Below are 14,392 nucleotides of genomic sequence, written 5' to 3'. Positions count from 1 at the left end.
AGTAGAGCTACTACAATATTTAATTCAATAATGCATTTTTTTTTGTCTTTTTAAAATTTACACAATTTCTTTTTAACTAAGAAAATATCAGATTTAAGTATGTATATTGAGTTTAGAAATTCATATAATATTCAAATCAAATGTCAATTTTATTGCTTGAGTGAGATAAGACATGTGTAGATCATCCCTAAAGTGTCAACTTAAATGTCAACAGAATTTGAATTTCATTTGCATCTTTAAACAATAATTAATGCTTGAAAATTATTTTTATTCTAATAAAAAACTTGTAGTAAAAATAAGAAAATTATTGCAAAAATGAAGCAGGAAAGTTTATACGTGACATTTTAAATACCAACATGCATAATATGTACATAAAAAAATTTCAAATTATTCGTCATCAGTTCAAATTCCAAAATCATTTCCTGGATAAGGACTTTTTATATCAGTGAAATGATGATTCAATTAATCAGCTTTCAGGTAAACTACTTGTGTTTTATTATGTTGCTAGTATTATTGACTAATTTTAAGATTAAAAAAATTAATTCGGTTTAAAATAAATTTAATTTTTTAATTATTTTAGATAACCTAAAAATTTTAAGGGGATTAATTTGAAATTATTGATTAAAATAAACATTCAAATGAAATATTGTCATTTTCCCGAGTTTGTTATGAATTATTTTTATTATCACTTTGATTTTGATTCTAACAACTTCTAGATTTTAAATTCAAAAAGTTATTGAATTTCATGTTTGTAAGAAATTCAAAAAGTTTAAGTGTTCAGTTTAGCAATTAAATATTTTTTAGTAAACATTATATTTTTATGTATGATGAATTACATATATTTGGATTATAATGAATGTAATGAAGCATTCAACTAAAACCAGAACAAATGTTCATTTATGCACAAATATACGGAAAAATTAAATTAATGTTATTTATGAATTATTGTATACTGCATTTAAAACCAATTCATAAAAGAGGTTTCACATAATACGAGTGTTTTGCGGATAAATTAAATACAATGAGTGCGCTAATGCAAAAGTATTCAATCGAATTAAAAATTTACCAATTTAGTATGGAAACAACATTTTTGTATTTTAAAATTGAAAAATTTTCAATTGATTTTTTGTCTTAAAAACGGAAATTTGTAATCGAATACATATGTATGTATGTAAAATTTTTCCGACTAATATATTACCCTTGTTAAGAGCAGCACATTATAACATTTTATATAATCTGTACGTATAAATTTGCAGTGGTGCAAAATAAATAGTGGTTGTAAAAATAAAAAAGTCATAATTTTAATAGATTTATTACCTTGTTAAATATTTAATTACATATATTTATTTCCGTGAAAAATAAATTAAAATAAATATTTTCATGGAAAATATTAAAAGGGATTTTCATTATGAAAGTGCATATTTTGTACATTTTCTTATCTAGCTGATCTACAATAAAAAACGAAAGGATTAATATTTATTGCAGTTTTTTTTTTAAATTCTCAAATATAATACATATATTTTTAAATTTACTGAATTTGAAAACGTTACTTAAATTGTATAGCAACAAGGGTGGAGAGCCTTATCATATTCTTAGGAAAATTTTTTAATGTATTTCTACAATTATACACTTGAGTCGCATATAAGTATAAGAAAAACTTTCTTAATTAAAAAATTTTATACTTTTTCATATTTAGAAACTCTTATGAAATATGAGATTAACAGAAATATTTTATCAAATATTTTCTTATTAATAAAATATTAGTTAATAAATAATAATAATAATTAAAAATTAATAAAAAATTTTATTATAATCGTAAAATTAAATTGCGTTTTAAATGAAACTGTTAAATAATGATTAGATTATAACAGTATAAAATAACATTTACTTACTTTACTAACTATATCGTAACTCTATTAATTTTACAACCATTATTAAAAAAAAATAATTACCTATGTGCATAGATAAAGGTTAATAATAACACCCAGAGATTCAACAATTTTCTAAATGATTTCTAAAAAACTCACCGCCCAAATATTAGTTGTAAAAATTGTAAAATCTAAAAGTTACTGAAAATAGTTTTATACTAAACAATAACGTAACAAAAGCTGTTTGATCATCTTACCATTACAGCGCTCTCAACTTAACAATCATTCCGTATATCCCGCCGTTCAATAATCTACCTTTATTATTATTCGTCTAATTTCACTTATACATATTTCATACAAGCTCGCCCCATTTTCTGCGTTAAATACCTAGTCAATCCAATTTTGAAAATTTATATGAAAACTAATTAATTAGAGTGTATAATTTAAATTAAATACTTAAATATTTTTTGGTAATGGACGAGCTTTCTTTTAATGTTTTACTGCATTTTTCAATTGATTTTCTATTCCATATGAACATAAATAAGTTAAACAAGTATAAATAATTTAATTAATTTCAAAATACAACATTTTTATGTCATCATCGATTACATCATGTAAAGTAAGCTAATTTTTATTAATTAATATTTCTTTTTTCTAAATTAGTGTGTTTGTTAAATGCATTTATCAGTGAGTAATTATGTTTTTTCGCAATATCGAAACTGTGTACAATGCGTGCTTCTCTGCTAACGTGACTTGTGTATCGTTGCATTTTATTTTTCCAACATTACTAAAACCACACATGTATCCTGCCTGTCTGATTCATAGCACATTAATTAAACTAAAAATATTATTATTTTTTTTGTATATAGAAACTCAGATCAATCACACAAATATTTTTACGTAAATATGTACATACATACATATATAAAATTAACACATTTTAAAATGAAAATAAAAAAAAATTCACATTATGTATGTATGTAAGAAGATTTTTCAAAAATTTTTGTTTTAAAATAATTTTTCTTTTATACAAATACTTATGTTTTTCCAAAACTATTATTTTTATATAAACCAAAATTCACACAATATATTCTGAGATATATATCTAGTATTTATATGAGGGTATTTTGAGGGGTCAAGAATAATAATACAAAAGCAATAATAGCACGAATGTTCGAGTATATACAGGGCGATTCAGTAATATTTACGAGCCATCGGGAAGACGCTCGAAAATGAGTAAAATTTTTGCTCGAAAGTTAATGTCAAATCGGAACCGTTTCCGAGCTACAGCGATTTTAAGAAAATTTGACGAAATTTTTAGCATATGTTTTTTTTATAGTTTCCGTTTCAAAAAGATAGAAGCTTTAAGTACTAGTTTTTAAGACGATATTAGAGGGCTTAAAATGAAAAATAGCGAATTATTCAGAAATACAAGCATTTGAATTTTAGAAAAATTTAATATGGCTAATTTTTTGTTTTTAATGTCTTTACGATGGTTCATGGCTAACCTGTTGCTCCTGTACTTATGTAAGAACGCTATAACTGCATAAATAGATATGTACATAATATAAATTTAATATTTTTAGCCTCAAATAATATTTTGCAAACATGTATATTTGCAATATATACATGTGTATCTACCCACATACAAACAAATATTTTTATTGTAAGGAATTAACGTTCATTATTATTATTAAGTGTTACCAACTAGTTGCCAACAAATTTTGTTAAAATCTATTCTATTGTTGCTTTATAATAATAATCGCTTTGATAATAAAATTAATAAATTTAGGTCAATACTATGTTCTACATGTGAGAATTCAATTAAATTCAATTAAAAATCAAAGACATAAAACTTTTTAATTTATACATACATATGTATGTATTAGGATACGAGTATAGAATGTAAAAAAACAAAAAGAAATATGTATATAACTGTGTATGTATAGCATAATATTGAAAATATTAAAAAGTTTTTGAACTTTAAATAATATTCATTTAAAAAGTTAATAAAATTTATAGTGGCATAAACTTTTCTTCGTGTATTGAATACAAAACGTATATACTTCTGACGTAATTTACGTCAGAATCTAAGAAATAATTTTATTATGTATACATATTCATTTATGTATATAAAATACATACATACTTATATGATTGTATAGTTTAAAAAACGGTATTTATTTAAATTTTTTATAATTTACAAATTGTTTCTAGAAGTTTAAAGTTTATAAAACATAGAATATGATGTATGTATGTATAACTACATATATAATCAAAGGAATTTAAAAAAAAGAATTAATGTCAATAATTAATACCCAATTTATCATAAGGTTAATAAAACAAAAATATGAAATTTTTAATGAAATATTCGATTTGAAGGCAAAAAATATGGTCATTCATATACAATATAAGTTGCTATAAAGAAAATATAAGTAAGCATTAATATAAGCTGCTAATTATAAAGTAAAAATATAATACTTGCCACATTATGCTTGTATTATAACAGTTGCAATATAGAAAAAGTTGAAATCTATAAATATTTTAGTTTTATAACATATGCAGAAATTAGAAGTGGAATGTGTATGAAAATTATATTATTGTTCTAATACAAACATATATCACTATATTAGCAGCAGTTAGTTTCAGGAAAATTGGGCGTATGTTATACAAAACAAGACCGTATAACAATAGTCTTATTAACAAAGTACATAATATGTATGTACATATAAATACATATGTAAGCATGTGCATGCTGCAAATTCAAATATTTTGTGGCCATATCAAACTTTAAACATGAATGGACTAAAAAGTTAAACAAACTCAAAACTTGAGCGTTGAAATGAGCCAATGTACGAATTTCAAACATTTATTTAAGTACTTATGTCGAAAAATAAAAGGAAATACATACATACGTGTATACATACATTTTTAATTTAATTTCTCTAGAGCCAGTATATATAGTTTATATGATTACGTTATAATGTGGATTTCCGTATATAACAAATTTACTATATTTATAAGTTTTTCAATGTACTCAACCGTATACTTATATATTTAAACCTATATATGTAATTATGCATGTATGTGTATATGTATGTCCCATTGTATTTTATTTTAAATATTAATCATTTTGAAAATGTCAAAAAATAAATAACAAAGAATTATTTAAAACAAGTTATAGAAAAAAATTGGAAGAAGGCAATTTCGGAGGTGGATTACGTTCGAAAAACGTACAAAACAGTACATGCATGTGTGTTTATGTACATATATACATACATATGTATGTTAATATATACCTACAAAATAAGATTGTAGTTAAGTATTATTGTTTTCTTATTGTTGCAAAGATCTTTGCGTCAGCAAAAGAACTCAAAATAAAATTAATATGTGGTGAATGTCAAAATTTCCTTAATGATTTTTCAACCGAAATGAGACGTTTTTGACTAAGAAATTATTTTAATTTTCCGAGAATGTTGCATCATACAGTAATTGAAATAGAACAAAAAAAAAATTTGGATAAGTACGTATGTATGTATGTAGGTACATATTTGCGTACCTCTTGTACAAATGTACAATATATTTATATACTAACGTATGTACATATGTAAATTTTATACATAGGTACATATTTATAGAATATTGTATACGCGTACTGTTTTGTTGTAAACAAAAATTTTTATTACATTTTCTGCGTTTGACGTAATTTTTTAAATAATTTTTGAAAATTTTATATTTAGTACAATTAGGATAAAATTTATTTTTTATTACAACCCATTCAATGAACCACAAAATCTAAACAAACTTGTGAACTTTCTTAAAATGATACTGAATATTCGGTAATTTTGTCACTTGAAGCATGTATTTTTTTGTTATATGCGAGATATATGAGCTGACTCCTTGAAAAGCAAAAAAAAATTGTAAGACTGTATACAAGTGGAGCGCATACAATAAGCTCATGGGATGGGACGCGAAGCGCGATTCAAATTAAGTACATACAAATTCACCTGTCGTTTGAGTTATTTACTTATTGCAACAGGTATAGGTACTATGCATTTTTAACATATGTAGGATTTACAATTACATTGACATTGGAGCTTTGAAGAATGTGCTTTTTCTCTTTACAATTTTATAGTATAATTAATAAAGAGGGGAACGCTTTTAAAATGAATGAATATTATATGGAAAATATTACCTACGTATTAATTAAATTAAAATTATGTACATGTATACATACTTATGTATACGTATATTGTATAAGCTTATTGTTTTGTAATATGTATGCAAAATTTCCGCGTATATAAATATAATTTCAAAATGTATTTAGAGGTCATTCAGAGGTGTTAAAATTGAAAATTAAAATTGAATTTTTAAATAACTATGTTAATATTTTAAATAGAAAACTTGAAAGAAATTCAATTTTAACATTTCTTGTAAACATTTCTGTTTTTTCATTATCATATGTATACGTACAGTGTATGGTAAAAGCAAATGAGAAATAGTGTGTTAAAGTTGTTACTGTTAATATTTTATAAATGGTATTAGAGCAAAATTGGCATATTGTTTTAATGAAAACGAAATTAGCTAGTTAATATTAGCTAAGGAATTAAAAACTAAATTGAAATAAATTTAGCGTTTGTATCGAACTTCAAAAGAATCGAGAAATATATTTTTATTTTCGGAATTTCTTATAAATTTTTAGCTTCCAGGATTTTCATTTTTAATTTTCAATTAAAATCAAAATCATTTTTTTTTCTCTAAAAATTTATTTGGTAATTAATGTTTCAATCTTATCAAAATTATACTTAAATAACTTAAATTGTATTCTGCTTTTTCTTCAGCTGTACACAATTAAAACAAAAAACCGTCCTCAATTGTTTGATAATAAAACTACTTAAGAATGTATCAAAAGTGTCAATCGAAAATCGATTTTTTTCTGATTTTCGTTGTTATCAAAAGAAATAATAATAAGAAGAATAAAAAATTAATAATGTTAATAAATCGAAAAATATCGAAAGGGGAAATTTTTTTATCTTGAACATGTTGCTGTCTCAAATTTCTTGGAAAAATCTTCAAAAAGTTTAAATTTATTTCCAAGTTGGTTGGTTACAATAATTTTTCTTACTTATCGTATACATATACATGTATTTAAATTCAATATTTATGTTGAATATTAACTCTTTTATGAAATAAAATTTAAATAATTTGAAAATTAATATTCTCATTTATTTATGAGCTATTCTGCTATTAGTAAACATCTTTATGTTTGTTTGAATTTTAAAAAATAAAAAAAAAATCTCAAAAGGATTTTACTGACACTACAGATTTAATTTGATAAAAATATAACGTATGTATGTGTAATACATACTTGTATGAGATTGTAGGTGAGCTTACTATAATTGAGGTGATTATGATTATCAGTATTAAGTATGATAAAAATAATAATATTTAAGAATTTTCAATCAAAAAATACACAATTTTTAATTCGCAAAATCAATTGATTAATCACAGTGCTCGTTTGAAACATTCCATGAATTTGTAATACAAATTTAAAGGTGACTTTCATAATTTTAATATTTCTGTTGCCAAACATATTTATATTTGTATGCATACATACTGTATATGAAAACATACTCTAAAGAAATTAAATTTTCTATAATATTCTATGAAATTCTATATAATTCTATATGCACCATAGTTGGAGTTGAAATTAAAAAAATTACGCTTTCTATTAAGATTTATTATCAAGAATTTAGTGATAACAATTTTCTAAATAACAAAAATATTTTATATTACATAATGATGTTTAATATTTAAACGTCAATTATTAATAACTTTATAAAATATATTTTGTAACATTAAAATGACATTTGAAATACTTTTTGATATTGGTTTGCAATAAACTTGTCAATTATTTGCAAAAGCAGTAGATATGTGAATATACTAACATATTAACATAATTACTATAATAACATTAATGAGCTGGCTTGTAACAAAAAATATTCATACACTTACATACATACAATGAACAACATTACATACATATTTAAAATCGATTTTTCTACATATTGATTAAAGTCTATAGTTCAATTTTTATCTTAATTATAAAATTTTTTGTACCAACTAAAAATTATCATTGAAATTTTGATAATAAATTATTATTCTTATTTTTAATAAACAATTACGTAGGCATATATTTTCATTCCTAGATTACACATGCATATACTTATGTACAAATATAATATTAAAGGTACGTATTTTGACACACCTTCTCTCTGCTTACACGCCCTCTTTCTTAGTAATATCGAAGTATAATAATTATATTTTTATTCACAATCGCATTGCTTATTGTAGATGACACAATTTTTTTGTTTATTAATTTTTTTTTTTTTAAATCAAAGTTTATATTTTTCTTTGTTAATACAATAATTAAATATTGACGTTAGATACTGGCACAATAAGCACATTATTATCATTTGCAATTAACATATTATTTATCGCACCCCTAATATAATATCGCCACATTCCAAAATTTGAAGTTTCGAGATATTTAAGATTCAAAATTTGCAAAATTTTGTATGGAAACTGAAAACAGCCACTTTTTAAGCTATGGCTGTATTTCACAAGTAGTTAATTTTTTCTTTTGTAGTAATTTTGTTTAAGGTGTTATTTTACAAAAAAATATAGAATTTTGATGCCACTACACAAAATATTGCGCTATTATATTAAAAATTGAAATAAAATTCGTGCTTTAAAATCAAATATTGCGGTATTCTACCAAGAAAAAAATTATATAAGCGCAACAAAACGAAATTGTGAACTATTTTACTACATGCCAAATCGGTATACATGCATTTTCTTGAAATAAGTCCGTTTTTTACTAAAATGGGAGAATTATTTTATTAACATCGCTTGCTTCAAATGAAAATAAAGTCCTTTTTTACTAAACTAAAAATTGAAAACTTATGCAACAACTTGAAATGTGGCTAAATTTTTGTTTTTTTTGGTATGGTTTCAACATTTGAAAAACATAAAATATTGTTTTTATTTTTTTTTTAATAAATTTTATTCAAATTCTATTCAAATTTTTTTGAAAAAATTTTAATTTAAACATAACTGGCATTCTACCGTAAAATACTAATTATATTGACATTTTTTGAACTTTCATTTTTAATATTTTTAAAGTATTTTAATATTTTATTTTTTGTTTTGTATGGCAACTTATACATTCATAAATAAAAAAAAATATGAAAAACAAACTAAAATGGTGCTCAAACTTAACAAAATCTTTAATAGTTACTTATTTTTAAAATAACTTATTTGTGTTCTTCAACACTTTGTGTTGATATTTTTAAATTTTTATAAAAATAGTGGTGATTTTCAGGAATTAATAATTTATCGCACAAATCAGTCAGGTCTTTTTTTTTTTGGGCAGATATTCCCACTGGTTCCGAGAACACGTTGCTCATTTCTGTTGGAATATTTGAAGTTGATTTTCTTGTTTTCTGTTCAACAATATGTATTTCTGAAAAATCAGAATCATAATTTGTTTTGTAATACAAAATATTAGGATTTTCGTTTTGAATTTTTAAAATTTTTATGTCGCTCCATTTGACTTTTTCTTTTCTTGAATTTATGTTAAAGTTTTTTCCCAAATCCTCGGTCAGCTTTTTTAAGTCCAAGAAATCTTTATAGTTTAGTTCATTAACTTCATATGTTGGGTTTTTTTTTTTTCGAATTTTGCAATATTATACGCCACTCCATTGGTGAATAAATCGGTCCAGCTTTAGCGGTTCTGCTTATATTTTTTTCAATCACGGAGTGCATTGAGTCTCCCTCATTTTGAGTATGTCCGACAATAAGAAATTTGTGCTCAATTGATTTAATGTTGTAATTTTTAACAACAAAAATATACATTGCAGCAATAAACTTATTTTTCTGCTGACCCATACAATTGTCCGAATAAAATATTACATTTTTATGTGAGCAATTAGTAGTTAAAAATTTAAATATACAAGTTCCTATCTCATTAGCTCCTCTTCTGCCTTGATCTTCATGCCATAAGTAGCAATAACCTTTTTTGCTTGCCATGTTGAACATAGTGAAATTATAAGATGAAAATTTGCGAGAATAATAAAAATTCGAAACGTGAGATGATGGTGTACTTAATACTGATTGCAAATCGTAGCACACTGTGATAAAATTTTCAGCATCAGCTGCGGAAATATCTTTATCCTTCTCTTTTTGTTCTCTTGATCTTGCTATTTCCTTCCTATGTCCCTCATATTCGTTTTCCATTTGGCATTTTTCTTCGTTGCTGCAATTATTGTACTTAGCGCAAAAAGCGCACTGGTCTTTTTTTGGTAAGAAGAAGCTTATATTGAAACACTCATTAAATACCTTGGAATAAGTACATAATTTAGCTGGTTCAATATTATTCTCAGCGCACTTTTTTTTGTACAGTCTGTACATTTCAGCGATAGTTAGACTTCCTTCAATATATTCCCTTTCCGTTTGCTTCCTTATATAATGAGCTTCAATGCGTGGAAACGAATTAATGTGGTCCTTGATTGAAGTTAAAACATCTTCCGGTATTTTTTGGTGGTTATTATGTTTTCCTCTTCGATCTTCATCTATTGAATGTAGATTGTCTTTGATCTTCAAAATGGCAGTTCTTATGAATCTATCACCAACATCTAATGTCGTCATGAAAAATTTTTTACAGACTCTAGTTCGATCACCTTCAGAGTTGTAAAAATTATAGGCGTGGTTCAGTCCAATTGGTTTGGAGCCTTCTCTTGTATATCGGTATTTTGTGACAACCTTGTCAACATTTTTGGCAATAAAATTTCGTTGCAGGCTTAAATCACTTAATCCCCAAAAATTATCAAAAATTTTTTGACGCATAGTTTCATCAAACAACATATTGCACTTAAATTTGCAAGAGCCTGGACATGCTATTCTGACTTTTTTTTTCAGGTATTATTTTACCTTTCATTGTTGTATACGATTTTCCCCGAATTTTTGTTGCTTTTTCTTATATTTTGGCTCCAATTTTCCACATTCCATTTTCTTTTCCTTGATTTTTTAACGCCCTCACAATTTTCATTATTTTCCTCAGTACCATCATTATTTCTACTTATTACACTTACATTCTCGTGTTCTCTATTTTTGTTAGGATCAATGTTTTCTTCTGCACTGAAATTCGTTTCGTTTAAAGTGAAGTTGACTTCTTGATCGTCTTCAGGCTGCCATGTTTTATCTCTGATAGTATCGTCACTGCTAAAATCGTTTGAAATTTCGTCAAAATCTATAAAAGAAGGTATAATTTTAATAAGAAGAACTATTTTAATAAAATTTAATAGGAACAAAATTTTGAAATTAACTAAATAGTTAAAAATAATTTCCTCACCAGCATAATTTTGACTGGATGATTCTGTGATTATTGGATTCTGTGATGATGTGCAGGCTGCTACTTCTTGCATAATATTATGATTTTCTTCCGAAATTGCATTTAAATTTTGCTCCACTTTAAGAAAAATAAAAACATGTAGTATTATTCTTTATAACTATTATTTTCAAAAATACCTTTTTCTGCTTCCTTATATTTTTTCACTAAATCGACCAGCAATTTACCACGAGAACAATTATTCATTTTTTATTATATATTAGTACGATAATGTACTACACGAACGCAAATAAAATAAAAACTTTTTTAAATTTAAAAAAAATACTGGTACCTTTAAAATAGCTCTGATAGTTTTTTATTTGTTTAATTAAATTTTGAGTAATCTAAACACTCCAAGCACTCACGACACAATGAATATTTTATCTAATAATTATGTATTTTCTTTTTTTTTCTTTTAAATAAAAGCAACAAAGCTTCAAAATCGTCACATTATTTCGACAGGATCATTCTTGCAAAAAAAACCACAAAAATTGATAAAAGTAAAGTGCAACGGTATAAACTATTTCAAACACGCACTATACTAGAACATCTAATGTAATATTTTTTTTTCTATTTTGCTTTTAAGCAAATTCGCATCAATTAACATTATTACGTCTTATATTTCTCGGCAAGTTTATTCTTGCAAAACAAAAGAACAACAAAACAATGAAATAAAGTGCACTGATATGAAATAATGGACAATAATATTCAATAAATGTTATAATAAAATGAAACAAAACGAAATGCGTTTGTATTTGTGTGACAATATAATTCAAATTCATGTAAAAATTGATTTATTTAAGGGCACAACTAAAAATAATACAAATTTAACAACTATTTCCAAATATTAAAATGCCACATTTTTTGTTATGGCAATGTATAACGTCAAAATTTTGAAAATTGTGAATATAAAAGTGCCACAAAAGAAAATGGAGCAAATAATTTACTAATTGAGCAACATAACACTGCTATAACTCAAAATAAAGCTATATTCAGCAAACTTAGTTATTAAATATTTAGAATTAAAGGTGGACAAGACTAAATAATGCAGTTTTTTATTTTCTGCTGAAATTTCCATACAAAACCCTCTTTCATAAAATATTTTCTACAGTGAATACTTTTTGTCATAGAAGAATGTTGAATAGACCAAAATAAAGCTAATGAATGCGCGGATTTTACTATACTATTAACTCGTTTTTGCAACATTTTGAGTTGTGGCGATATTATTTTAGGGGTGCGTTATATACATATACGTACATACATACATTTGTATAATATTAACGTATTTAAACCTTTTCAAATAGTTCAAATTAATGTGAAAATATAGTAAATAAATTGAATTTTAATAAAAATGATGAATAATTAAATTTTGCTATAAATATTTGGTATTAAAATATGAATGCATATATGTATGTATGTACATGTATATAGAGCTATGTACGTATTACTAAATTTAGGTGCATAATATTGTACACTAATTACAATGTCCTAGCTTTTTAATAACGTAAGTACTATCTTATTGCAATAATTAAATAAAAGTTGCACTATATACATACATACATACATAGAGCTCTACATTTAAATCGGTTAACTTAATTCATTTAAAATATTTTTGTTTTAATAAATAATTCATTGGAAAAATAAGAATAATAAAAGATGGAAAGAAAAAAGTAGCCCGGTGAATAAACAATGAATGAATAATAATGAAAATTATTGTTATTTGTTTTCTTGTCATCACGTAAGAAATTCAAAATAGAGTTGCCAGACTTATTTCAATGCTAAATTTTTAAATGAAATTAATGCTTTGTAATTATTTCTAATTATATATTTGATAGTCAATTTCTAACCTTTTACGCAAAGTAAAAAAGTTCATTTTTGTGTTACTTAAATTGAAATTTCCGCCTTATTAAAAATGGAATATTCCTATTATATTTATGTTTTCGAATATCTGTTTGAATCGATTTTTAAAATGTCAGAATATAAAAATTAAACTTTTCGTGACTTTTACAATGCCACGCTTCATGACATTTCAACAGATATTGCTAGATTATTTTAAAATTCGAATCTAAATATATGCAATTTGTAATATCGTAAATGTTCCCTTTTAGTATTGCATACATATTATGTGCATTACCAACACACGTAACACTACATGGATGTAATCGAATTGAATATTTTTAAAAAATAAAAATTAATTTTATTAAAGCGGCAACACTAAAATAACTAAATTAACTGAATAAATAATTATTTTAGCGAAAAACAAACGTAATTTTATTTTATTTGTTTTTTCTCTGCTTTTGTCGCTTAATCTTTCCTCGCATTTTTTTTTCTAAGAAACGTGTTAGTACGCATTATCATAATTATTTTAAAATCACGAGACATTTCAAATTAAGAACTCTCAATATGTCTTATATTGATGTAAGTGAGTGTGTATTGATTATAAATTTTTATTTCTTAAAAGCTTAAGCTTATTTATGTACGTGTGTATATATGTACATACGTTTGCGTTTAATAAGCGAAATAAAAAAATAATTTTTTTAAAAGTCATAGTTGTCAAGAAAATAATATGTAAGTATAGAAAGCTATACTTATTTGCTTATCGTCTGCTATGTGTTTGTATACATATGGATTGACATTATATTATTTGTATTAGGAATGTGTTAAATATGGAATGTAGTGTTGAAGATATTTTACATATAGTTATGTATGTATGTATATAAGTAGAGATATGCAAAAGGGCAGGAAACTGATAAAAGTTGTAAAATTTCAGGAATATGTATTTATGTACCTACATACATATGTAACAAATACTTACATATGTATGTATGTATGTACATAAATTGATAATTCCACAAGTACTTACTTTTGTAAATCTAAATGTTGGATTTGGAACAATTAAATTGTTTTATTAAATAATTATTTATAAAAGGTGATGTAATGTAAATTATTACTTACACGCCTTTTTAAATAGTCTTAAAGAATATATTAAAAAACTAAAACACTTATCAAAACAATGTAAATAAAAAGTACTTATGTATGTATGCATCGTAGTATAATAGTTGATATACATACATAT

General features: G+C 24.3%; 2 protein-coding genes across 7 annotated transcripts in view; one reads left to right on the top strand and one right to left on the bottom strand.

Moving 5' to 3' along the window:
• Positions 1-14,392, top strand: part of LOC129605372 (uncharacterized) — a 75,030-nt gene that overhangs the window by 43,562 nt on the left and 17,076 nt on the right. The gene's annotated exons all lie outside the window — the stretch shown is intronic.
• LOC129605402 (uncharacterized) lies at positions 8,938-12,001 on the bottom strand. Of its 2 annotated transcripts, none has more exons than XM_055515161.1 (3): positions 11,457-12,001; positions 11,281-11,397; positions 8,938-11,178 (listed from the first exon to the last, which is right to left on the bottom strand). In XM_055515161.1, the coding sequence occupies exons 1-3, from the start codon at positions 11,521-11,523 to the stop codon at positions 10,856-10,858; spliced, it is 507 nt and encodes a 168-aa protein (XP_055371136.1). In that variant the 5' UTR covers positions 11,524-12,001; the 3' UTR covers positions 8,938-10,855. The 2 variants fall into 2 exon arrangements, with proteins under 2 accessions (XP_055371136.1, XP_055371126.1); XM_055515151.1 differs by having other exon boundaries at positions 8,940-11,178.

The sequence above is a fragment of the Condylostylus longicornis genome, unplaced genomic scaffold (assembly GCF_029603195.1).
Source record: "Condylostylus longicornis isolate FDR11 unplaced genomic scaffold, ASM2960319v2 ptg000002l, whole genome shotgun sequence".
Taxonomy (NCBI): Eukaryota; Metazoa; Arthropoda; class Insecta; order Diptera; family Dolichopodidae; genus Condylostylus; species Condylostylus longicornis.
Note: the sequence above shows the minus strand (reverse complement) of the source record. Positions and strands in the feature narration are given on the sequence as shown.